We start from the raw sequence: 26,161 nt of genomic DNA, 5'->3' as shown, positions 1-26,161 counted from the left end.
GCCCTTTTCTGAACCTTTTCTAGTGCTAGAATATCTTTTTTGAGGTGAGGAGAACACATCTATACACAGTATTCGAGATGTGGGCGTACCATGGATTTATATAAGGGCAATAATATATTCTCAGTCTTATTCTCTATCCCCTTTTTAATGATTCCTAACATCCTGTTTGCTTTTTTGACCGCCTCTGCACACTGCGTGGACGTCTTCAGAGAACTATCCACAATGACTCCAAGATCTTTTTCCTGACTCGTTGTAGCTAAATTAGCCCCCATCATATTGTATGTATAGTTGGGGTTATTTTTTCCAATGTGTATTACTTTACATTTATCCACATTAAATTTCATTTGCCATTTTGTTGCCCAATCACTTAGTTTTGTGAGATCTTTTTGAAGTTCTTCACAATCTGCTTTGGTCTTAACTAACTTGAGTAGTTTAGTATCATCTGCAAACTTTGCCTCCTCACTGTTTACCCCTTTCTCCAGATCACTTATGAATAAATTGAATAGGATTGGTCCTAGGACTGACCCTTGGGGAACACCACTAGTTACCCCTCTCCATTCTGAGAATTTACCATTAATTCCTACCCTTTGTTCCCTGTCATTTAACCAGTTCTCAGTCCATGAAACGACCTTCCCTTTTATCCCATGACAGCTTAATTTACATAAGAGCCTTTGGTGAGGGACCTTGTCAAAGGCTTTCTGGAAATCTAAGTACACTATGTCCACTGGATCCCCCTTGTCCACATGTTTGTTAACCCCTTCAAAGAACTCTAAGACACGATTTCCCTTTACAGAAACCATCTTGACTATTGCTCAACAGTTTGTTTTTCTATGTGTCTGACAATTTTATTTTTAACTATTGTTTCGACTAATTTGCCCGGTACCGACGTTCCGGTCTGTAATTGCCGGGATCGCCTCTAGAGCCCTTTTTAAATATTGGCATTACATTAGCTAACCCAAGAATTCTGTAGGGGACTGGTCAAAGGTACATTTTTCCAGTTGCATGAACAGGCCATGCTTCTGTATCCTTTCCAGGATGGAACAAATGTGGTAACAATGCTGCTTGGGATTATCTGAAAACGCAAGTATGTCATCGAGGTAAATGACTACATGCTGTTCCAGGGTGTCTCTAAATACATCATTCACAAAGTGTTGAAAGATCGTGGGAATGCTGGTCAGCCTGAATGGTATTACTGGATATTGAAAGGGCCTATAACAAGTTCAAAAGGCAGTCTTCCATTTGTCTCCTGCCCTGATGCGCTCTAGGTTGAAGGCGCCCTGGAGGTCCAGGTGGTGACAACTCTGGCAGTCTGCACACAATCACGTAACTCAGAGATTAAGGAAACTGGAACGGGTACAAAGAAGGGCCACTAGAATGATCCGAGGAATGGAAAGCCTGTTGTATGAAAAGAGACTTGAGGAGCTCGGTTTGTTTTCCTTAACCAAAAGAAGGTTGAGAGGAGATATGATTGCTCTCTTTAAATATATCAGAGGGATAAATACCAGGGAGGGAGAGGAATTATTTCAGTTCAGTACTAATGTGGACACGAGAACAAATGGATATAAATTGGCAGTCGGGAAGTTTAGGCTTGAAATTAGACGAAGGTTTCTAACCATCAGGAGAGTGAAATTCTGGAACAGCCTACCGAGGGAAACAGTGGGGGCGAAGGACCTCTCTGGCTTTAAGTTTAAGCTTGATAAGTTTATGGAGGGAATGGTTTGATAGGATAACACTATTTAGTCAATAGGTCAATAACGTGCCGCCACTGGTAATTAGTACCGAGGGTCAATGTTGGGATATTGAAAGTCTTTTTCCCGAGTGTCTGGCTGGAGAGTCTTGCCCGTATGCACGGGGTTCAGCTGATTGCCATATTTGGGGTCGGGAAGGAATTTTCCTCCAGGGTAGATTGGCAGTGGCCCTGGAGGTTTTTCACCTTCCTCCGCAGCATGGGGCAGGGGTCGCTTGCTGGACGATTACCTGCTACTTGAAGTCTTTAAACCAGGATTTGGGGACTGCAACAGCTGAGTCAAGGGAGAGAATTATTTCAAGAGTGGGTGGGTCAGCTTTTGTGGCCTGCATTTTGCGGGAGGTCAGACTAGATGATCATAATGGTCCCTTCTGATCTTAAGTTCTATGATTCTATGACAGGGCATACTAGTTTCAGACCATCACCTGGTTTAGGGCCCAATAGTCTACACAAAGGCGTAATGTTCCATCCTTTTTTTTAACGGAAAGGACTGGCGCGCCTGCTGAGGAGGTGGAGCACTGGGTGAAGCCCTTGGCCAGGTTTTCCTGGATGTACACATACAGGGCTGTCAGTTCTGGCTTAGACATTGCATGAATCTGTCCGTAAGGGACCTTCGCCACAGGTTGCAGGTCTATGGGGCAGTCATAGTCCTGGTGTGGAGGTAGCATGTCTGAATTCTGTTTTCCAAAAAATCTGCATAATCCCAATAATTTTGAGGGAGATGGGATTCAGGCTTGGGGATGACTTGTTCTGGCTTGCTGTCACCATCTAGAGTTCCACCACAGCTGCTGTGGCTTCCAATCAGCTGCAGATGCCTGGGATCAGATGATTGGAGCCGGCTGCATGCAGGCAGACCCTTTGGCAGTATTCAGAGGGGAAGATGCAAGGGTTGTGCTGCTCCAGCCAGGTGATGCTGAGAATTAGGGAGAAGTGTGGAGAATGGATCACATTGAACTGTAGCACTTCCTGATGGCTTTTAGGGGTATTGTTTCCTATGACACTGGCTCTGAAGACAGTAGGGCCCATCTATCATTTCTACAAAAACTGATATAGGTTTTAAATGGATGGGGATTTATAGTTCTTGAGCCGCTTTAGCATCTGTGAAATTATCGGTAGCCCCAGAATTGATCAGGGCCCAATGAGGGGGAATTGGCCTGGCCCCATCCCTGGTACATAACTTTATTCATACTTGGAAGTGTCCTGGATTGGGTTTCTCTTGAGGGCTGGGGATACTTCTGGAGAATAAGGTCGTGGTGGTGCCCTGGCTGACTCCCCTATATGGCCTTGTCTCACTTGTTTCCCGATTCCTTGTGGGTCAGGGTCTGTGATGAACAAGAGATGAGGGCATGTCTGGGCACTCTGCAATAAAAGCATAACGTAATGTGCTATCGCTGTTCCTTTTCTTCCAGGGTTAAGTGTTGGTGGCCCAGATCAACTTGCATCAGTTAACAGTTGGGTCCTGGGGTTTTTGATGTAGGGTGTGAGTGAAGCTGTGACAGCGTCCCCCTCTTCTCTTTGTTTCGCTCATGCAGCCATTTATTGATGTGGAGAGAGAGGTCAATGAAAGCATCTAAATGGGTTGGGGTCTCAACGTGGGCTAGCTCATCCTTTACTTCTTCAATGAGTCCAGGCCAAAAACGATTCAGTTGAGCTGCCTTGTTCCACTCACTCTCAAAACTGGGTGAGTGGGCAACAAAATGGCAGATGAAATTCAATGTTGATAAATGCAAAGTAATGCACATTGGAAAACACAATCCCAACTATACCTATAAAATGATGGGGTTTATATTAGCTGTTACCACTCAATAAAGAGATCTTGGAGTCATTTTGGATAGTTCTCTGAAGACATCCACTCACTGTGCAGTGGCAGTCAACCACAGTGGGGACTTTGGGGAAGGGGTTGGAATGGGGGCGGGCGGGGGTGGGGTCAGGGCGGGGCTGGGGGCAGAGCCGGGTCGAACATTCCCCTGAGCGTGCCATGTTCCCACTCCTCCCCCTCCCTCCCAGCATGTCAAACAGCTGTTTGGCGGCGGCAAGGTGGAAAGCTCTGGGAGGTAGGTGGAGGAGCGGGGATGCAGTTTGCTCTGGGGAGGAGGTGGGGGGGGGAGCTTGGCTGCCGGTGGGTGCAGAGCACCCACTAATTTTTCCCTGTGGGTGCTCCAGCCCTGGAGCACCCACGAAGCTGGCATCTATGCTTGGCATTGGCCACTGTCGGTAGACAGGACACTGGGCTAGATGGACCTTTGGTCTGACCCAGTATGGCCATTCTTATGTTCCCATCCAAACATTTGGGTAGTGGTACTGTGGGGCTCTGTTCAAAAGGCAGTGGCCCAACCCAAGCCTGGAGTACAGCATTTTCTTTCTGAGACCATGCTAGCTGCTCGTGATGTGTCTGATTTTCTGCTAGGAGCTGCACCAATTGGGACCACAGCAGATGGTTCTCGGTTTGGAGTTGTGCAACCTGCTCCTGGAGATCCGGTTTCCAGTGGGCAATGGTAGACCCACCCCTTCCATAACCCTGTTATGGGGCTGCTGCAGAGGGGGTTGGGAGGGGTCTGGGCAAACTGTAAGACTAGGACGTAGGTGGTCTGGCTTAGCAGTCACGGCTGGGCTGGGCCGGGATGATAGTCAGTGAGCAGGAGTCAGAGGAATCGCTAGAGCTGGGTTCAGTAAGCAAGAGTCAGGGTCAGAGTCAGGCTGGGGTTGGAGACCAGAAAGCAGAGGTAGTACCAGGCTGAAGTCAGGAGGCAAGAGTCAGGGTCATTGTTGGGCTGGGATCAGACACTGGAGATCAGGAGACAAGGTGAAGTCTGGAGTCGCAGCAGGCCCAAAGTCTCTATGGTTTCCCAGACAACTTCCTGGGGCACCCTCCAGGGTTAAATAGGGTGCTTGGCCAATCAAAAGGCTGTGGAGGTCACTCTGCATCCCTTGGGCAGTACTTCATGTGGTGCCTGCTCTCCAAAGTGCTCTGCCTGGCCTCCTGGTGGCACTGTGGGAATGTCAGCCGTCCCAGGCTCTGCAGACCTAGTTCTAGTCCATGGATGCTTATGTGCACCACCGGGGCCCCCATCACCTACTCATCCCTCCCAGTGCCCCCTGCACATCCTCCACCTCTCCCATTGTTCCCCATGGCACTGTCTGACCACTACCCCCCGCCTCTTCCTCACCCAATGGCACAACTTAACGTCCTCTAACCCCACTCTGTCCCCTCCCACACCATGGCACAGCTTGCCCCCTCTGATCTCATCTTGCCCCCACCCCCCCCGCCGAGAACAGACTGCCTGTGATCCCATCCTCCCGGCACAGCCTGCCCCCATTTTGCCCCTTCCCCTGTGCTTCCATGGCACCTAGACTGACCAGGCCTTTGTCTTTAGCAGCTTTGTGTGCACAGAGATACCATGCAGTCTTCCCCAACTCTCCCCAGTCTGTTCCCTGCTGCTGCTGACCCAGGTAAGGAGCCTTAATCTCTGCTGCCATAACCAGGGGGAGAACAGGGGCTCAGAGGGAGAGCTGTTTCCTCACAGTCAGCACTGGCTCCATTGCCCCAGGGTTGCTCTGGAGGTTGTTGTGCTGCAGGTGAGGTCAGAAGTGAATTTGGGGGCATCTTCTCTGTTCTAGTGCCAACAGCTCATTGTGATGGGATCTCCGGGGTGCAGCCTGGGACTGTGGGACCGCTGTGCTCCCTTAACTCTCCAGCCTGGGCTGTCTCTCACAATGTCTTGCTAGTGACCACTAGCAAACCCCTGCAGGTGATGTGATCACTCAGCACAACCGCATGTGGAGCCCCCTACCCAGCTGGATTGCATGAATGCTCCCAGCGCCACTCATGAATCACACAGAGAAAGACACCAGCCAAATCCCCCGAGCTCCCAGCACTGTACATCAGGAATATATCGTCTTGTCTTGAGCAGTGCAAATACATTAATTGGTTCCCCACTTCATCAATGGAAAGTGGATATACACCTGCCTTTATAAACCTGAGCAAATTTATCACACACTTCAGGCAAACTCACTTGTAAAGATAAACTGTAAAACAAACTTATTCACTACAAAAGATAGATTTTAAGTGATTAGAAGTGATAGGCAAAAAGTCAGACTTAGTTACCAAAATAAAATAAGTGTAACGCCGATAGACCCTGGTTGTCGGAGGGTGGGATTGAACCTGGGAACCTCTGGAGCTAAATGCACAAGCCTCTACTGCATGAGGTAAAACCATATGGCTGTTAGCTAAGGATCTGCAGCAGACTCATTCATCTCTCTCTCTAAGTGGTCTTGGTGCACTAGAGGGGACAAAGTACCACACCCAGGAGGTATGTGGGTTATATAAGCACGCAGTCTAAACTCTCAACCCTGTTAGACTGGGCAACATCTAGAGCAGGGGTCGGCAACCTTTCAGAAGTGCTGTGCCGAGTCATCATTTATTCACTCCGATTGAAGGTTTTGCGTGCCAGTAATACATTTTAACGTTTTTAGAAGGTCTCTTTCTATAAGTCTATACTGTATAACTAAACTATTGTTGTATGTAAAGTAAATAAGGTTTTTAAAATGTTTAAGAAGCTTCATTTAAAATTAAATTAAAATGCAGAGCCCCCCAGACCGGTGGCCAGGAAAATCAGCTCGCGTGCTGCCTTTGGCATGCGTGCCATAGGTTGCAGTTTTTCTCACCCCACTGGCAGTTCATAGTACACAGGTTTCACCATTGAAACCTGGGCCAGTCTCCTCTGCTAGAGTCTTCAGTCTTCTGAGTGTCTTTGTTGCTTGCAGCATAGGTGGGGGCAGGAAAAAGGCCAATCATGGGGCCCCTACGTTCTATTTTATATCCTTAGTCCATTTGCTTGGAGAACACAAGTCAGGCATGTCTAGTGGGCATTTCTGAGTCAGAAGGTGAAGCAATACCCTGGTGTGTCTCCTGTGAGTCAGTCATTGAATTGTAACTCCTCTGCTGGACAATGGCTGGTGATGTCTGTTCAACACCCACCCAGGTGTTGGTTACCTCCCTTATCATTGCTTCACTCTCTGGAGAGCTAGTATCTGGGTGCCTCCCAAACCCACAGCATATTTTGGTGACAACCATACAACACAATTCTCAAAATTTTATATGTGTGCATGATACACATATTTAGATGGAACAGTGGGTTTCCGCAGATCATAACCTTTCCCCGGATACCTCACATGGCATGCTTTATATGCAATATCACAATTATATATAGATGAGGAATATGGGGTTTACAGGGCACTCCCCTGAGGTATAGAGTGTCACACTCATTCTTTGCTTTGCCCAGCATAGGGGTGTGTAGGAATCATCCTCAAACATGCATAGTCTACTGAGGACCATTGTGCCAGCCAGAGTGACCGCAGGGTCACACTAGGCATTATGTACTGAAATTCCCCCATCTGGCTCAATCCTGCAAATCCATAAATCTCAGAGGCATCTCTAGGTAGGGTCAGGGCATCCACCCCTTTCCACGTGAGCATGGTATACTGGGGTATTTTTGTCCATCCTGGTAACATGGCTGAAGAGCACGCAACCCTGCTTTTGAGTATAATGAGCATCTGAAGGAAGGCCAGATCTGTAAGACAATGACATTCTGCACAAAGTCAAACCGCTTTATGCTCAGGATTTGGTGCTGACAGCACATAAGGAACACCGCTAGCCTTTCACCAGGTCTTCAGCAGCGCAGAATCCCCAGCAGACCATAGACTAGTTGTCACTCAGCTCTCACTGCATTTTCCAACTCCTTGCAAGCTGAAAGTCCTCCAATAGTACCATGTGCAGCCCGTATCCGAGGATCCTGTTGAAGCCGTGAAACACTGATAGGCCACCAAGGATCACATATGTGGAAGAGAATCTGGCCCCACAATACAGTGCAGTTGGGTGTGGGCAGCATAGGGGGCACCCTCAGCCTTGGGCTGAGCACTTGCTCACTTCTCCTGGTCCTAGCTCATGACTCTGTCCCTTTTCAGGTGTAAGAGAGCCCAGGAGCTCCCAGCCAGCAGAGCATGGCTGGGCCTGGGGTGTCCGCCAGCGCCTTGCTGCCCAGCTCCAAGAGACAGGCAGGCCTGACCCCCAGCACTTGGATGCGCTCGTGGCAGAGCTGGTTGCTGTGTTTGCGAAGGTGCTGCAGAGGAGCAGCCGAAGTGCCTGGCTGCACCTGCTGGATGTCCTGCAGCTCCTCAGCCCGTTCCGGGAGCAGCTGCGTTGCCGGGAGGAGCTGCTGCCCTACCTGGAGAGCCTCTGTTACCAGTACCACCGCAGTCAGGCCCTCGTGTCTGACCTAGATGTCCTGGGAGCCATGGGCCAGGCCTTCCCCAGGGACCACTCAGAGCTGTGTGCCCATCCACTTTCTGCACACTGCAGGGATCCAGTGCCCCCAGCCAATCTGCTCCCTGTTGGCTCAGAGCCAGCCTTCGCAGGGCAGCCCTGCCCCTTTGTCCTAGAGCAGGAGGTAGAAGAACCAGCAGCCGCGTTCCAGCCAGACCCAGTGTCTTTGCAGGAGCTGCAGAGATGTGTGGGTCTGGTGGGCATGGAGCTGGCTCAGGATGAGACCCAGTGGAAAAGCAGCCTGGGCCTCATGTCCCTCGCCCTTGGTACAGAGGTGCCTGTGAAGTATTGCTGTGCCAAGCTGAGGTAAGGGCTTCCTCCGCCAAATCCTGGCACCAGGCTCCAATGCCCTCCCCCAGGGTATGGACTGCTCTCATGGGCCCCACAGAGTCCAGGGATCACGCACACTCCCACTTCCCCAGGGCCACAGGGACGCTGGACTGTACTCCCCGGAGCTCACTGTGACTGGAGAGCCTGCCAGATGGTGGTGGGAACTGTGAGCCAGGACTCCTGGGTTCTGTTTCAGCTCTGGGAGGGGATTAGGGGCTCGGGAGTCCGCTCAGGGGAACTGGGCAGCCAGGAGTCCTAGATGTTTTCTCACTGTATGGTGGTCTAACGGTACAGACCCCCCCTGGGGAGTGAGTGTCTCTCCAGCACTGTGAACGTGCAAATCCTAGGCGAGCTGAGTGTGGCATCCCAGCTGCCCCCCTCCCCCTCCGCCTGCACCCTGGAGAGGGAGCTGGCTCTGGACATGGGGTGACCTCTGCCCTGGAGCTCTCTCAGTCATCCCATCTTCACTGCAGGCTCCTGCCAGACCCAGGCCGAGAGGCTGCTGTACCCTCCCCACAGGTGGTGGAAGGAGAGCAGGGCTTCTCCTGGCAGTCCCTGACGGGGCTCCGGGCTGCTGAGATTTTTGTGAGGAACAGGCACCTGGGGAAAATCAACTTTGTCTACCTCAACATTGCCCCCAACAGGCACTTCAGGTAACTGCACCCAAACTCACCCCCCCCACCCCCCACTGCCCCTGCCAGGCACTTCCCTAGTGCTGTGTTAGCCTCTGGGATGTCAGGCCTGGTGCCCCCAGTGGTGCTGCAGGGCTCAGTGCCTTGCTGGCCTCCCCATGGCAGGGGCAGGGGTATGTGTGGATGGGTGGAGCAGCCAGGCCCTGCTTCCTCTTTCCATGTAGGGCCTTGTATTTTCCTTTCTCCATACAGGCCCTACGACCTGGTTGCGGTTCCTAAGCGCCAGGCCAACTCCCAGCACTATGTCTTCTCCCCCTTTGGGGTGCTGCATGTGCACCCTGAAGAAGGTGCTGAGGCCCTAACACTTGGAGAGTGGCACCGAGAGGCCACACTGTGGCAGCTACTCCAGTGCATCCCCTTCTTCAGGCACTGCCTCGTCCGCAAAGCCTTTGCCTGGTGAGTGGTGGGTGCCCCTTGCTGAAGGGCACTGTAGAGGAACCTGCGAAGGATCCCAACCTCCACACTGTGCTCAGAGGATGGGGCCTGGTGGCCTGAGCCCTGGATGCAGGGGGCCTATATTGCATGTGTTGGGGCAGGACCTGAGGTATTAGGTTGGCTGGCCCCCATTAACAGCTTACAGGATCTGCACCTGACGGTTCTGGCTGCAGGGACATGGGCTGGAGCCCAGGGATGTGGGCAAGGTGGGACCAATAGCAGCAGGTCGGCATGGAGCCTCTTGTTGATGTGCAGTGTCTCTCGCCTCCCTGAGCTAACCCCTCCTCTCAGCATGGCACAGCTCCTAGTTTCACCCTCCTTCTCCCGTAGCTGGTGGCAGAATGTGAAGCACCTGCAGCTGCTGAGACGCCAGGAAGCCCTGGGCAAGCACCTGCTCCTGGCTGTGCCCCACTTTGGAGCAGCACTGCTCCACATCTCCAGGTGAGAAGATGTCTGTGTGTTTGTGTGGGGGGGAGGCGTGTCCCTGCCCCAGCCAGGACCTTGACTGAGAGCAGCCCCTGTCCAGGCTGGCGCCACTCCCCTTGGAATCCCAGCTGAGAACACCCGGCACTGGAGGCCCGAGGCCCTGGATGTAGCCTTATCTATAGCTTGTGGTTACTTTAACCAATTCCCACCCCAAGGGCCAGCCTCCGAGACAGCCTACAGGAGAGAGGTCACCAACACAAGGGGCCACACGGTGCACCACAGAGACTCTCTAGTGCTCTTTCCACAATAATTTCCTTTATTAATTGACCAAACAATGCACACGCTGCAATCTGGTAAAGCGGAGAGAGACCCATACAGAATGGTGTTAGTCTTCATCATCACCGTCCTCACCAGTGAGCGTCCTCCTGGCATCTTCCCCCAGCCAAGGCACATAGGCCAGGATACACCCACTGGGGTTCACACACATTTATGAAGGTTTGAACCCCTTTTCCGTATTTGAACTTCCACACCTCACTACTTTTGGGGTGCCCCATCTTTCATAGGCTAACTCATTAATATTTACGTCACCTTAGCGTGGTAGTCACAGGTGATTACCTTAAGGAAGTCTTGAACATTTCACCCTGACTAGCAGTGTTTGTCTTGTGGCATCTACTATCTTTCATAGACATTAGTGTGGAAACTGCAGTTATTTTCAAAACATCAGCATCAGCAGCATACACACAGGCTCAGCTGGTTTGTTAACATGCGATGCTACAACATTCAGTAATACTTACCTTTCACCAATTTGTCCTAAATATGCCTCAGAGGGGTAGCCGTGTTAGTCTGGTTCTGTAGAAGCAGCAAAGAATCCTGTGGCACCTTATAGACTAACAGACGTTTTGCAGCATGAGCTTTCGTGGGTGAATACCCACTTCTTCGGATGCAAGCTGGTCCCAAACCTGGTCCTGCCCTCAGCCTTGGCTGCTGCTCTGTTCCCGGCCTGGGGCAGGGGCAGGAGCAGGGCTGGGAGCATAGCCGCACCGAGCTGTGGACCCAGCTGCCAGTCCCCACCGCAGTCTGGCCCCAGACCCACCCCCGGCTGTGGGTGAATACCCACTTCTTCGGATGCAAGCCATCCGAAGAAGTGGGTATTCACCCACGAAAGTTCATGCTGCAAAACGTCTGTTAGTCTATAAGGTGCCACAGGATTCTTTGCTGCTTCTAAATATGCCTGATACCTTTTATCCTGGGTTATGCAGAAGACAGAGCACCCCCACCTCTTTAGGTTCTCCAGTGGTCCTCACTGAGTCCTTTCTCCCCAAGCAGGGGCCGGAGGAGCCTCTGTGGGGCGCTTCCCTTCAGGGGCCAGTTCTCTTCACACTGCTGGCTCCCTTCAGGCTCACAGGGGACATTTGACCTTAGGGTCAGCTCTCCAGGGGTGCTGTGAGCAGAGCCTTGGGGAGGAAGGGTTGAGGCCCCAGCCAGTGAGCTCAGGGTTACTGGGCTGGACCCCAGGAGGGGTCCCTTGCTGGCTTCTACACTCCTGCGCTTACCCTCGACTGCCTGGGGCTGAGTGCCCAGGGAGGCTGGATGTCCCCATGGCCCTGCCTGATGGATCCTGTTTCCTCCTAGACTCCTGCAGGAGCTAAGATCTGTGCACTGGCTGCCCCAGGATGACTCCAAATGCTACACCTTCCCGGAGCTACAGCGGGCCCTGGCCCAAGAGAATGGCCGTGCCCGAGGCCTGCTTAGGAGGTTCCTCACCCTCTGCTCAGCCATTCTCGAGCTGGTAAGGCAGGGTTGGAGCCTTGTGGAGACCCTCCACATTTGTTCTCTCCCTGTACTCCCAGTGCCCCTTGGCTTCTCTCACTGAGTGTCTCCTGCTGGGAGGGGTCAGAGCTTCACAACCCCACAGCCAGTGCTCCTGCCTTGTTCCCTGTAGTGCCCTCTGATGGGAGCTCCCCACGCAGCCAGCACCACTGCTCTGCTCCCTACAGCTCCTCCTGCAGGGAATAGCCAGGAGCTCTACAACCCCACAGCCAATGCTCCTGCCCTGCTCCCTGTAGTGCTCCTCCAGCGCTGGGAGTTTCCCCTACACAGGTCCTCCTCTCCCATGGAAGCTCCACGCCTGCCCTATAGACCCTACAATTCAAGGTTTTAAGCTCCTGGTTTGGCTGGGAAAGCTCTGGGAGCTCTCAGGGTTGTGTTCCCCAGTCAAACCAGGGAACAGTGCTTCTCCCATGCTCGATTGTTTCTATCACAGACCTTTTAGGACCCTCTCTCTCCATCCCAGAGCAGCAAGAAAGAGTCTCCTGGAATAATGTGGGGCTCCACAGCGGGGAGAGATTTGGGCAGCTCCCTTCACTCCTTCCCCATCCCACCCTGAGCACCGACAGGGAGATGGGTCTGTGCAGGGAACCTGCCTTCTCAGCCCTGCTGTGTCCATGTCCTTGCAGGTGCGGGATGACACCTACAAGACAGTGCATGGGCTGCAGACCCAAGTGCAGCGCTACAAGCTCTACGTCACCAAGGAGTCCCTGTATAAGCAGAGAGTCCACTACAGGGACCTGGAGAGGAGGCTGAAGGAAGCCGAGTTCTGGATGCAGAGGCTGGGCAGCCTGGCCCAGCTGGTGAACCTCCTAACCTGCCAGAACCTGGTCTCCATCGTGCAGGAGGAAGTCACAGCGTTCGTCAGCAACGTCATGAAGGTGAGGCAGGAAAGAGGAGGCTGGAGGCTCGGAGTGTTCCGTGCCCTCGGCCTGTCTCTTTTCAGTCTGACATTGGCATAGATTCAAAGAGTTGAAGGCCAGACAGGACCATTAGGTTGCCTAGTCTGACCTACTGATAGCACAGGCCAGAGATTCCTGCCCAGTTCCCCCTGTACTGAACCCAGTCACTTGTGTTTACCTAAAGCAGCGGCCTCCAAACTTTGGAGGGCCATGCCACCCCCTTATCCCCTTATCCCCTGTCTGCGCCCCTTGGAGCCATGGCCATGAGGGATGTGGATGGAGTAAGAGAACTGAGGCTGGGGCCACAGCCGGGGGTGGGTCTGGGGCCAGACTGCGGTGGGGACTGGCAGCTGGGCCCACAGCTCGGTGCGGCTATGCTCCCAGCCCTGCTCCTGCCCCTGCCCCAGGCCTGGAACAGAGCAGCAGCCAAGGCTGAGGGCAGGACCAGGTTTGGGAGCAGAGCAGCAGCCGGGCCGGAGACTGGGGCCAGGGCCAGGTGCGGGGCTGGGAGCTGGGTGGGGATGCAGCTGTGGGTGGGGCCAGATCAGAGCTGGGGGTGAGGAGGGGCTGGGTAGCACTCCTTCCCGCTGCCCGTGGGGACTGGCCTAGGCCCTGCTGCCCCACCCAAGGTTCCTCTGTCCCCCCCTAAGGGGGCACACCCCACAGTTTGGGGACCTCTGAGCTAAACCATCTTCCAGAAAGGCGTTGGGTCTGAAATAGAAGTCTTCATGAGATGGAGATGTCTGGCTGTCTTACCAGTGTTTTCCCCAGGAATTGAAATTAGGAGGGGTGTTTGAATTTACTGGGTGGTGGGGGAGATGTGTCAGGGCCGATGAGGGGTGAGACTGTGAGGGTGAAGGTGGGCTGTATGGCACCATAGTAAAAACTGAAAAATGTTTCATGACTATTTTATTAGATTTAGCTCATGTTTTAAAATCATCACACAAATTAAAGTTGGCTACTCAAGCCTTCTATGAAGCACTATATCTACATCCTTCTTGATTTCTTGTTATAATTTTGCACAACTCTGTTAATGAACTTCTTGAATGCAACACGTTCATCTTTGGTGGCGTCTCATGTGTCTGGTACTTCCATTCCTTCAATTGATATGCTCATTAGTTCATTCACATGATCAAGCAGAAGGCGACTTCTTACAGAACACAAAATTCTATTCAGTGATGAAAAAGAACGCCCAACTGTAGCTGTTGTGACTGGGAGTAGCAAGAGATGAATTCTTACTTCTTTCATCCCAGGAAACATAATACAAAGATCGGTTCGAGCCACTAGTGATGATAAAAAATAAGTTGAAGTCAAATCTTTATTCATTAGTCGTATGATATTCCACTCTGAGTTCAAATTCTCTATTCTGTCCTGAGCACATGGCAGCCCCATTGCTGGTAGTGCCTCACTCCACTCAACTGTCAGTGTTTTATAGGACAGGGATCTGTAAAAGCTATGTAGAGGTTGAGTAGAATCTAGAAGTTGCTGTTGTAGATTTTTAAGAATCAAGTCTGTGTACTTTTTCAGTTGTCTTAACAAACATCTCCTGTCCTCTTCACTTAAGGATTCAATATAAATGCCTTCATTAGTCAACTTCTGGACTGAAGTCTTTGCTTCTTCCAGTACTTGTTCAATGGATAGCTCTCGGATTGATCCAAATGTAGCTTTTGCTGGACAAAGATCTACTACTGTTGTAGCAGATGCCTGGATGGAATTGTTTAATGACCCAAGTGATTTCAACAGTAGACTTATGAGCGAGAAAGAGAATGGCAATAGTCTTCTCTGAACACAGTAGAAAAAGTAATCCACCAGCCTCACTACTTAGATCCATCCCATCTTGGTAGATACCGTAAATAATCGTTCATAAGCCGAAAAAGTGACACATCAAAGAGCGGTGGTGGGCTTATAAATGGGTCTACACCAAAATTTGATGATTTTAAACTCTATGGAATCATTTAATTGAATATCTAATACATTGTTGTTTTGTATACCTGGCACGCCACTTCCCGCAGCTCCCATTGGCTGGGAATGGCGAACTGCGGCCACAGGGAGCTGAGGGCTCCATGTCTGCAGATGCTCCAAGTAAACAAAATGTCCTGACATTCCAGCGGCTTACCCTGATGGCTGGGAGCCAAAGTTTGCCAACCCCTGAAATATAGGGTCGGCTTATGAAAGGGTCATACAGTTTTTGCTATTTTTATCTAACCATCTTGGGGGGTTGGCTTATAAACAAACGGGCTAATGAACGAGTATATACGGTTCTTTCCAAAGACAGTAATAATGGCTGGAGTAATTTTAAGACAACAGCTAAGGATCACTCATGAGAAAGCCAGAGAGTTTTCCCAGGTTGGACTAATTTGAACTTCAGTCCCAGTGTATCTTCTATATTTTCCAAGACACTCAGTCTTTTTGGACTCTTGCTGAAAAAAGAATATAATGAAGAAATTAAATTTATAGCTTTTAAAATGTCTTTTGAAGAGTCTGCAGCTCGTACTAGCGCTAGTTGGAGTAGATGGCCTCTGCAGTGTGTATAGGAGAGATTAGGGTTACACTTTTCTCTGAGCAAAGCTTGTACTCCACCATGTCTTCCAGAGAAGTTTGCAGCTCCATCAAATGCACAAGCAGCCATCTGTTTGGGGTCCAACTGACAAGCATTTAACTCTTCTAAGATGTGGGTTGTCACGTATGCAGTCGATGTGTCTTCTATAACTTGAACATCTAGAAATGCATCTACTGGCCTACCACTGACATCAAGATGACTTAATACTTGATGTCCATTTGCATCGGTGCATTCATCAGCCATGTATGCACATTTTTTGAATGTGGTGAGAGAGTTCTTCAACTTTTCAACTGTCGAGTCTTTCACTGTTGCACCACATGCTTCAAGCCAGTCAGTTGAGTTTCTTGCAGAAAGATAGTGAGCATTTGCTGTCTTGTTCGGAACCAGTGTTCAACTTCAGGATGAACAAGTGACAATACACTTAACATTGGCCTCCAGTTTGTAGTGTGTGGTATCTCTTGCTTAAATAGAGAGTATGATGCCACAGCCATGTTTGTTCGCATGAACTGTGTTGTGTTTCCAGCATTCTTAAGAGCCTCATTAACACTCACCAGTGTTGTCCTTGGTCAGAGGAGACTCAGAGTTCAGAGGTGCTTTCACATGAGTTCAGCACCCAGGTGGGGGGCAAGAAGGCACCTTGCTCATTCCTCCAGCTGCTCACTGTTCACTCTGGTCACTGTTCATTGTGCCACCTTTCACTTCATCGCTCTATTGCCAATGGCCCTGCGCAGTCACCTTCTGCTGCCACCTGCCACTGTGACCTCTGCGAGTTGGTTTCTTGAGGTGAGGTTCCACCCAGATCTCAGTGATTTCAGCTGAGCTCTCAGTGTGGGAACCCCGCTGCTAGTGCAGACTGGGCCGCCTCTTCCACAGAAACACTGTCCCACAGCAGGTCTAAGTGCTTAGACCTGATTACCAGCTCTACTGGTCACTTAACAAAACAAAAGACTGTCTATGGCTAGGGTGGGCAAACTTTTTGGCCCGAGGGCCACATATGGGTATGGACATTGTATGGTGGGCCATGAATGCTCACAAAATTGGAGGTTGAGGTGTGGGAGGGAGGGAGTGAGGACTCTGGCTGGGGGTAAGGGCTCTGGGGTGGGACCAGAAATTAGGAGTTCAGGGGGCAGGAGGTGGCTCCGGGCTGGGGCAGGGGGTTGGGGTGCGGGTGGGGGGTGAGGGCTCTGGGTTGCATGAAGGTGGGTGTGACGTTATTGATATAAACTGGGACCATATAGAACATGGTTTGCAACCAATGTCCTGTAGTGGCACCAAATCTTATGTAAAGGGGGTCATATAAGGTGTCTAAAACCAGGTTATGGGTGGCTGGTTATGATTATGCTGTCTGTATGTCTGTATCATTTTGTAGTTGAAGTTATGAGTATTGGATCTATACTGTCTGTATTTCAAGTTTGTGGTGTGTTTCTGGGAAACATTCCAGACAAGTTGGTGTTAGCTCTGACTAGCCTGCTTGATGGCCCATTAAGGACCATCAGCTACACAATTAACCCATGGAGAGAAGGCAGATACACCTTGTAACTCAGCAAATATGCAGGGACTTGCCCATGTAACTCCAGACTCCATTTTGCTGTAATTTTCCACAATAAGGACAAAGAGGTTCTTACACCTGGAAAAGTCTATAAAAGGCTGATGCCTCATCTCCATCTTGTCTTCAATCCTGCTTCTTAACTCTGGAGGGACTTTGCTACAAACTGAAGCTCTGAACAAAGGACTGATGACCCATCCCAGCGGGGGATGTTCCAGAGACTTGATTTAAACCTGCAGTTTACTCCATCACTGCTACAAGCCTGAACCAAGAACTTGGCCATTACTGTATGTAATTGATTCAATTTAACCAATTCTAGCTCTCATCTCTACCTTTTTCCCTTTATGAATAAACCTTTAGATTTTAGATTCTAGAGGATTGGCAACAGCGTGATTTGTGGGTAAGATCTGATGTGTATATTGACCTGGGTCTGGGGCTTGATTCTTTGGAATCGAGAGAACCTTTTTCTTTTATTGGGGTGCTGGTTTTCATAACCATTCATCCCCAGGATGAGTGGCACTGGTGGTGATACTGGGAGACTGGAGTGTCTAAGGAAATTGCTTGTGTGACTTGTGGTTAGCCAGTGGGGTGAAACCGAAGTCCTTTTTGTCTGGCTGGTTTGGTTTGCCTTAGAGGTAGAAAAACCCCAGCCTAGGGCTGTAACTGCCCTGTTTGAGCAATTGGTCCTGAATTGGCACTCTCAATTGGGTCCCGCCAGAACCACATCGTCACAGTGGGACCAAGGGGTTTGGAGAGTTTGAAATTGCTGAGAGTGCAGTCCACGCCATCCTCCAAATCATTAATGAAGATTTTGAACAAAACCAGCCCCAGGACTGACCCTTGGGTCACTCCACTTGAAACCGGCTGCCAACTAGACATGGAGCCGTTGATCACTACCCATTGAGCCCGACGATCTAGCCAGCTTTCTATCCACCTTATAGTCCAATCATCCAGCCCATACTTCTTTAACTTGCTGGCAAGAATACTGTGGGAGACCGTGTCAAAAGCTTTGCTAAAGTCAAGGAATAACACGTCCACTGCTTTCCCCTCATCCACAGAGCCAGTTATCTTCTCATAGAAGGCAATTAGGTTAGTCAGGCATGACTTGCCCTTGGTAAATCCATGCTGACTGTTCCTGATCACTTTCCTCTCCTCTGAGTGCTTCAGAATTGATTCCTTGAGGACCTGCTCCATGATTTTTCCAGGGACTGAGGTGAGGTTGACTGGCCTGTAGTTCCCCGGATCCTCCTTCTTCCCTTTTTTAAAGATGGGCACTACATTAGCCTTTTTCCAGTCATCTGGGACCTCTCCCGTTCGCCATGATTTTTCAAAGATAATGGCCAATGGCTCTGCAATCACATCCGCCAACTCCTTTAGTACCCTCGGATGCAGCGCATCCGGCCCCATGGACTTGTGCTCGTCCAGGTTTTCTAAATAGTCCCGAACCACTTCTTTCTCCACTTAACTTTCAAATGCCTGAACAGAAAATGTAACTTTTCTTGTCTGCATAGTAAACACCGGCATTTTTATCTGTTTGAATAATCAAAGTGGTGCTTTTCATGCCTTCTTGGCTGCAAAGATTTGAACTGCTTCCGGAAGGTCCACAATCTGGGCCAGCTCATGCTCTACTGAGATGGTTGCAAGGCCGACCAGCCTCTCCTGTGTCATTGTGGAGTGTAGATGTGTTTTTATTAACTTCAGCTTGGAGAAGCTGCATTCTCCACTGGCAACTGTTACAGGAAGTGTTAGAAGTATGGACAGAGCAACAAAAGCATTTGGAAAGAGGGTGGTCATCTTATTTGTGCATATATGTTCCAGAACAGCCTTTGGAGTTGATCCTGCTGAAATATATCTTGAAAGGGCTTTCAGTTCATCCCCTACATCGCTCGTATCAATATCGTGCATGTCATCATGTGTCAACACAGTTTTTAGTGCCCTGCATTGGTGGTGTAGGTCTTCTTCAGGTATAGTGTGGAGTTTTGGAATATCCTACAACATCCCAAATATACTGCTGTGTTCCTTGAGCTGCATGAAATGTTGTTCAGCTAACTGTATTGCACAATCTAGCACCTGGTTAAAGAATTCAACTTTGAATTGTTGTTTGGGGTCTCTTATGGGATTACCCATGCCTCATAATCAAAATGTCTTCTTCTTCGGTGACCTTGTATTCTTGAATGGGTGGGAAAATAGCTTCAGTGTGAAGCTTCCTCTGCCAACTTCTGTGCACTCTTCAGAACGTTTTGAAATCCCTCATCTGACCGTTAAGATTGTAGGTATGACTTTGCTTTGTCCATTTGTTCCATTGCTCCAGATATATCAAGGTCAACACCTTTGGAGTCTCTTGCTTACAACATTTATTTCAAACAGTATGTCATGCCACAACACTAAGCCACACCAAAATTTGAAGTTATGTATGTTTCTGGTGATTCCATTTCTCTCTGCCACTGTTCTCCCATGAACAGTTCCTGTCATAGCATTATCCTCCATAATGGCAACTATGGTATCATCTATCTTCCCAATTTGATGTTTGATAGTCTTTATCGCCTCCACTCGACTTTCACATTGTGTGGCACTCAGTGGTTTCAATGTCAGAGAGGATGTTCCCAGATGTTGCTTCAAAATTGAAATCAATGAATTGATGCAGAGAAAAATACATAGATGCTTTGAATTACATTAAAAAATTTAGCAGCCTCACTAGAAGCTGATGCTGCATCACTGACCACCAAGTTCAATGAATGAGAACTGCATGGGACAAAAAAACCTCGAGGGTTTAACTCTCAGATCCGTGTCTGCACTCCTGTTCTTTCCTCTCATGTTGGCACCATTATCATAGCCCTGACCTCTCACATCAGCTATCGCAATTCCCGTATCTTCCAGCTTTTAAGAAGCACATTTGTCATACCAGCTCCTGTAGTATCATCAATGTCAATAAATTCTAGAAAATGCTCTCTGACAGTCACCATCGCGGGGACCTGGTTGATTGCTCTCAGTCCATGGGACACAATCATTCCGGGGTACAAAATATATCGGAAGGACAGAACAGGTCGTGCAGGGTGGGGAGTAGCACTATATGTGAAAGAAAATGTAGAATCAAATGAAGTAAAAATCTTAAATACCCATGGCGGGAAACAGACTAATTATATGTCAGTATCCCTTTACCCTGTGATGGAAGGTAAATTTCTGCAATTGGCTTTTAAACATTGTTTTTAAAATGGGTATTTAAAAAAGTTGGTTTTGATGCTTAAATTGCTATTGTCTATATATTGGAGAAACACTAGAGATAGAAGCAAACCAAAGCCTGTGTGTGTGGGTGGGTGTTTCTTTTACAGCCTGAAATGGATATTGTAAAACTCAGACCTTTAAATAGAAGAAAAACACAGTAATTAGCATAGGCGCCGACTTCTAATGAGCGCCAGTGAGTGCTCGACTCCCTTCTGCCCCCAGCCCTGCCCTGCCCCCACCCCGACCCCATTCCAACCCCTTCCCCAAAGTCCCCACCCCAGCTCCGTCCCTTCCCTGCCCCTATTTGACTCCTTCCCCAAATCCCTGCCCTGGCCCTGCCTCTTCCCTTGAACGTGCCACATTCCCACTCCTCCCCGCTCCCTCATGGAGCTTGCTACAGCTGTTTGGCATGCTCAGGGAGGAGGCGGTGAGGTGGGATGGGGCAGGGAGCTTAGCTGCCGGTGGGTGCAGAGCAGCCACTAATTTTTCCCCGTGGGTGCTCCAGCCCTGGAGCACCCAAGGAGTCGGTGCCTATGCTAATTAGAATTTCATTTTTAAATTTTACAACACTGTTTCTTCGAGTGCTTGCTCATATCGATTCCAATTAGGTGTGCGCGCGCTGCGTGCACGTTCGTTGGAAGATTTTTACCCTAGCAACATTCGGTGGGTCGGCTGGGCGCCCCCTGGAGTGGCGCCGCTATAGCACCGGGTATATACCCCTGCCGACCCATCCGCCCCTCAGTTCCTTCTTACCGCCCGTGTCGGTCGTTGGAACAGTGGAGCGCGGCTTAGCTGACCTCCACTTCCCTAGCTACTCGTAGTTCTCTCGTTCCTTGTTGTGTATATAGTTAAAAACTTTTTATATAGTTCACTTTAGTTTATTACTTTATAGTATATTTAGTATAATAATAGTTAAGAGGGGTTTGGGGAATAGCCCCTTCCCCGCACCCGGTGCCGGGGCCCATGCCCTGTTCACCGGGTTTCAAACCGTGCTCGGCCTGCCACAGGCCGATGCCGACAGGAGACTCGCATGACTCCTGTCTGAAGTGCCTCAGGGAGTCGCACCTGACAGCTAAGTGCCACATTTGCAAAGCTTTTAAGCCAAGAACAAAAAAGGAGCGGGACATTAGGCTAAAGCAGCTCCTCATGGAGGCGGCTCTCACCCCTCAGCCTTCGGCACCGAGCGCTGGTCACTCTTCGGACAGAAGCACCTCCTCGGCACCGGACCACGCCAGTATGGCAAAGGCTCCTCGGCACCACCCGTCGTCGGCACCGAGGCCGGCTCGATGCTGCTCCCTCTCCCCGAGGTCGAGAAAGACTAAGACTCCTGCTGCTTCCGTGCCACCTGCACCGCAGCCAGAGAGCTCGTCCAAGTCGGACCGCCCGGCGCCGACACCCGCCGCGGCACTGACGACGTCTGCACCGTTGATTCCGGTCCCACAAGGGCCGTCGAGTCCGGTGCCTGTCAGCTCTCCGGCTAGACCCGTGGCAGAGCTTAATATCCTGTCCACACCGGGGACGTTCTCAACGGCGAGGGATCTGATTTTGATGACAAAGTCGACGCTGCCTCCGCCCCCGGCACCGCCGGTGCGGGCGATACAGTCTATAGGCAAGCGGGCCTTGATTCGGCCACCCTCTGTCGGCACAGCAGACCGGCACCGTTCTAGATCACGGTCCCGCAGATGTTCCAGGTCCCGACGGCGCTCCCGCTCCCATCGCCGCTCGCAGTCCCGGCACCGTTCTCCTCTGCGGTACTGGTCGCACTCACGGCTCCGGTCGGCATCCCAGTCACCGGCCCGATATTCTTGGCACCGCTCCAGCTACCGGCACTGCTCCAGGCACCGTGACTCCCGTAGCTGCTCCCGACGTCGAGCCTCGAGATCACAGTCGACCTCCCGGCACTGCTCCCGTTGCAGGTCCCGGTCTCGTTCCCGGTATCGGTATGCCTCCCGGTACCGGTATCCGGTGCTGAGTAGAGCTAGGCCTGCTAGAGACATGGACTCTGCTCAAGGCCTCTCCGCTCCTCCATGGCCTTCCAGGCACGCTTCAGAGTCGTCCCGCGCGGACAGCTATTATGCGCAGGACCGCGAGTCTGATGTGCCCACCAGGGTCTTCCAAGAGGCACAGGCCCAGGACCTAGGCCCACACCAGTGGTCCTTCTGGATGCCTTGGGCGTACCACCAGGCCCAAGGGGCACCAGTAGTCCCGTCCCGCTCGGCACCATCAGAGCACCGGGTGCCAGAGGCGACAATCAGCCGTCCCCCTCCCGCTGGTACGGAGGAAGCTCCAGTCCACCCACCAGACTCCCCAGTCCCACTGGAGCAGGAGGTTGCTCAGGAGCAAGAGGCCACGCAGGACCCTCTCGTCCCAGGTGTCTCCTCTTCCTCTTCTCCAGACGAGGCGGTGGCAGGGACATCCTCCTTGGGCCCTCCTCCAATCGACCTGAGGGCCCACCAGGACCTCCTCAGGAGGGTAGCACTCAACATGAACCTCCAGGTAGAGGAGGTCCCAGAGGTGGAGGACCTGGTGGTGAGCATTCTGTCGGCTGATGCTCCCACCAGAGTGGCCCTACCATTTATTCGTACCATTCAAGCCAATGCAGACACTATATGGCAATCGCCGGCCTCCATCCCACCTACGGCCAGGGGAGTCGAGCGTAAATATATGGTGCCCTCTAAGGGGTACGTAGCCCCAAAATCTAAGGAGGCTAGGCGAATGGACCTGCTCGGCCGTAAGGTGTACTCGGCGGGCGCCTTACAGCTCCGGGTGGCGAATCAACAAGCCCTCCTCAGCCGCTATAATTACAACACATGGGCGGAGGTGGGGAGATTTACGGAACTACTCCCTCAGGATTCCCGCCAGGAGTTCGCTGCCTTCTTGGAGGAAGGAAAAAAGGTGGCCAGAACTTCCCTCCAAGCCTCGCTCGATGCAGCCGACTCAGCAGCCAGGACTCTGGCCTCAGGTGTTGCCATGAGGCGTATCTCATGGCTTCAGGTTTCCAACCTTCTACCCGAATTGCAGTACACCATCCAGGACTTGCCATTCGATGGTAAAGGCCTCTTCTCGGAGAAGACTGACCCTAGGCTGCAAAGCCTGAAAGACAATAGGGTCATAATGCGTTTGCTAGGCATGCACACGCCAGTGACCCAACGCAGACCCTTCCACCCCCAACCTCTCTGTCCGTATTTTGTGCCTAGAAACAGGCAGGACTTTGACAGGCGGCGCGGCCGAGGTGGGCGTAGATGCCAATCAGGACCCCAAAGGGGCAAAAATCAAGGTCCCTCCAAACCACCAGCGGGACCAAAATCTAACTTTTGAAGGTGTGCCCGGGGACGGCGTACCAATTATAGGCCAGGATCCTTCTCCAACCCTCTCTCCTACTTCCTCCCGGCGTGGTCCCAGTTAACCTCGGATCTCTGGGTCCTACGCACGGTGGAATATGGATACCACCTCCAATTTGTTTCAACCTCACCCTCCCACCCTGTCCCTCTTCAGGGACCCCTCTCATGAGCAATTCCTCTTGCAAGAGGTGCGGTCGCTCCTCGCCATGGGGGCTATAGAGGAGGTGCCAAAGAACGAAAAGGGCAAGGGGTTTTACTCCCGTTATTTCCTAATCCCCAAGTCAAAGGGTGGTCTCAGACCCATCCTAGACCTGCGAGGACTCAACCAGTTTATGGTAAAGTTGAAGTTCCATATGGTATCCCTGGGGACCATTATCCCGTCAGTGGATCCTGGAGATTGGTATGCCACCCTCGATATGAAGGGCGCATATTTTCATATCGCCATTTTTCCTCCGCACAGGAGGTACCTCCGTTTCTTCTTCGAGTGATTGCTCATATCCATTCCATGTAGGTGTGCACGTGTTGCGTGCACGTTCATCGGAAGACTTTTACCCTAGCAACTCAGTGGGTCGGCTGGGCGCCCCCTGGAGTGGCGCCACCATGGCCGCGGATATATACCCCAGCCGACCCACCCACTCCTCAGTTCATTCTTACCGCCCGTGTCGGTTGTTGGAACAGTGGAGTGCAGCTTAGCTGACCTTCACCTCCCTAGCGTTCTCAGACTCGCGGCACCACTCTAGATCCCAGTCGCCATTGTACTTCTCCCAGCACTGGTCGAGGTCTCGGCATCGGTCATGGCACCGTTCCTCTAGAAGCCGCTCCAGGCGCCGATACACCAGGTCCAGGTCGACCTCCCAGCACTGAGCCGGTCGCAGGTCCCGGTCCCGTTCTCGGCACCGCAGTTTCTCCCGGCACCGCTCCCCGGTGCGGAAAAGTACCAAGTCGGTGGGAACGTTGGCTGAAGGCCTATCCGCCCCACTATGGCCGTCCAGGCATCCCTCGGCTTCCTCGCACATGGGGAGCTACTATTCACAAGACCCGGAGGCAGACATACCGGAGGGCCTGTTTCAGGAACCGCAGCCAGATACGCAGAGTAGCCAGCAGTGGCCCTTTTGGACACCTTGGGCATACCATCAGGCCCAAGGTGCTCCCATTGCTCCATCACGAGCTGCCGCCTCAGACCGTCGGGCCCCCGAGGCCACAATTAGTCGCCCTCCACCAGCGGGCGGGGACGCCCAGTTGCCACCTCCAGTCGTCTCCCCGGTGCCTCCTGAGCAGGAACCGCACAGACCTCAGCTCGAGGAGCAGATACCGGATGTCCTGGCCCCCGGGTTATCGTCCTCCTCTTCGCCTGACGAGGCAGTGGCGGGCGCGTCATCCTCGAGTCCACCTCCAGTCGACCCATTGCTGCCCATCAGGACCTCCTTCGGCGGATTGCCCTAAATATCAACCTACAGATAGAGGAGGTCCCAGAGGTTGAGGACCCTGTGTGCAGCATCTTGGCAGCGGACACACCCACAAGAGTGGCCCTGCCATTCATTAAGACTATCCAGGCCAAGGCAGATACCCTTTGGCAATCGCCGGCTTCAATTCCACCGACGGCTAAGGGGGTCGAGCGGAAATATATGGTGCCATCCAGGGGGTAGGAGTACCTTTACATGCACCCTCCTCCCTAGTCGTCCAGTCGGTAAATGATAAGGAGCGCCATGGTCAACCGGCCCCCGCACCGAAGTCCAAAGAGGCCAGAAGGATGGACCTCCTGGGCCGTAAAGTATACTCAGCGGGCGCCTTGCAACTCCGAGTTGCAAATCCGCATGCGTTGCTGAGTCATTATGACTATAATACCTGGATGGAGATGGCGAAGTTCCGGGAGTTGCTTCCCCTGGATTCCCGCCAGGAGTACAAGGCCTTCCTGGAGGAAGGAAAGAAGGTGGCTAGAACATCCTTGCAGGCCTCCCTGAATGCGGCTGACTCCGCAGTCCGAACCTTGGCAGCAGGTGTTACCATGAGGTGCATCTCTTGGTTGCAGGCTTCCACCCTTCCGCCTGAACTCCAGTACACCATTCAAGATTTGCCCTTTGAGGGAAAGGACCTATTTTCGGAGAAAACTGACTCTAGGCTTCAGAGCCTAAAAGACAATCGGGTTACTATGCATAACCTCGGTATGCATACGCCTGTCACCCAGCGCCGCACTTACCGTCCTCAACACTTCCGTCCCTACTCTGTCCCTAGACGTGGACAAGACTTTAGCAGACGCCGAGGACGAGGAGGCCGCAGGTGCTATTCCGGCCCTCAATCAGGCCAAAATCGCGGCGCCTCTAAGCCGCAGCCGGACCCAAAGACATCCTTTTGAAGGCACGCCCGGGGACAGCATACCTTTCCCAGTTTGGGATCCTTCCCCCCTGTTCTCCAACCGCCTCTCTTATTTTTTCCCTGCGTGGTCCCTATTGACTTCAGATGTCTGGGTCCTGCGCACCGTGAAGCACGGATACCACCTCCAGTTTGCTTCCACCCCGCCTTACCGTCCTCCCTCCCAGTCCCTCTTTAGGGACCCCTCTCACGAGCAATTCCTCTTGCAAGAGGTGCAGACACTCCTCAGCATCGGAGCAGTGGAGGAGGTACCAAAGAAAGATTGGGGCAGAGGGTTTTACTCCCGTTACTTTCTAATCCCGAAGTCAAAAGGAGGTCTCAGGCCGATCCTCGACCTCCGTGGCCTCAACAATTTCCTTTTGAAGTTAAAGTTCCGGATGGTCTCCCTAGGGACCATCATCCCCTCCTTGGACCCCGGGGACTGGTATGCTGCCCTCGACA

The 26,161-nt window shown here is 51.7% G+C and overlaps 1 protein-coding gene across 8 annotated transcripts in view; it reads left to right on the top strand.

The window, feature by feature from the left end:
• DNHD1 (dynein heavy chain domain 1) overlaps positions 1–26,161 on the top strand; it is a 238,199-nt gene that overhangs the window by 18,639 nt on the left and 193,399 nt on the right. For 5 of the 8 annotated variants that reach the window (XM_039529729.1, XM_039529705.1, XM_039529693.1 and 2 more), the window contains exons 3-9: positions 5,122–5,197; positions 7,712–8,375; positions 8,873–9,052; positions 9,284–9,487; positions 9,857–9,967; positions 11,585–11,741; positions 12,409–12,660. In XM_039529729.1, coding sequence (XP_039385663.1) covers positions 5,146–5,197; positions 7,712–8,375; positions 8,873–9,052; positions 9,284–9,487; positions 9,857–9,967; positions 11,585–11,741; positions 12,409–12,660 — 1,620 coding nt within the window. In that variant the 5' untranslated portion in view covers positions 5,122–5,145. Of the gene's footprint in view, positions 1–4,146; positions 4,243–5,121; positions 5,198–7,711; positions 8,376–8,872; positions 9,053–9,283; positions 9,488–9,856; positions 9,968–11,584; positions 11,742–12,408; positions 12,661–26,161 lie in introns of those variants that run through there. The other 3 variants (XM_039529722.1, XM_039529697.1, XM_039529713.1) reach the window with 2 other exon arrangements.

Source organism: Mauremys reevesii, linkage group 1 (assembly GCF_016161935.1).
Source record: "Mauremys reevesii isolate NIE-2019 linkage group 1, ASM1616193v1, whole genome shotgun sequence".
Lineage (NCBI taxonomy): Eukaryota > Metazoa > Chordata > Testudines > Geoemydidae > Mauremys > Mauremys reevesii.
This window is presented reverse-complemented; position numbering and strand designations above follow the sequence as displayed.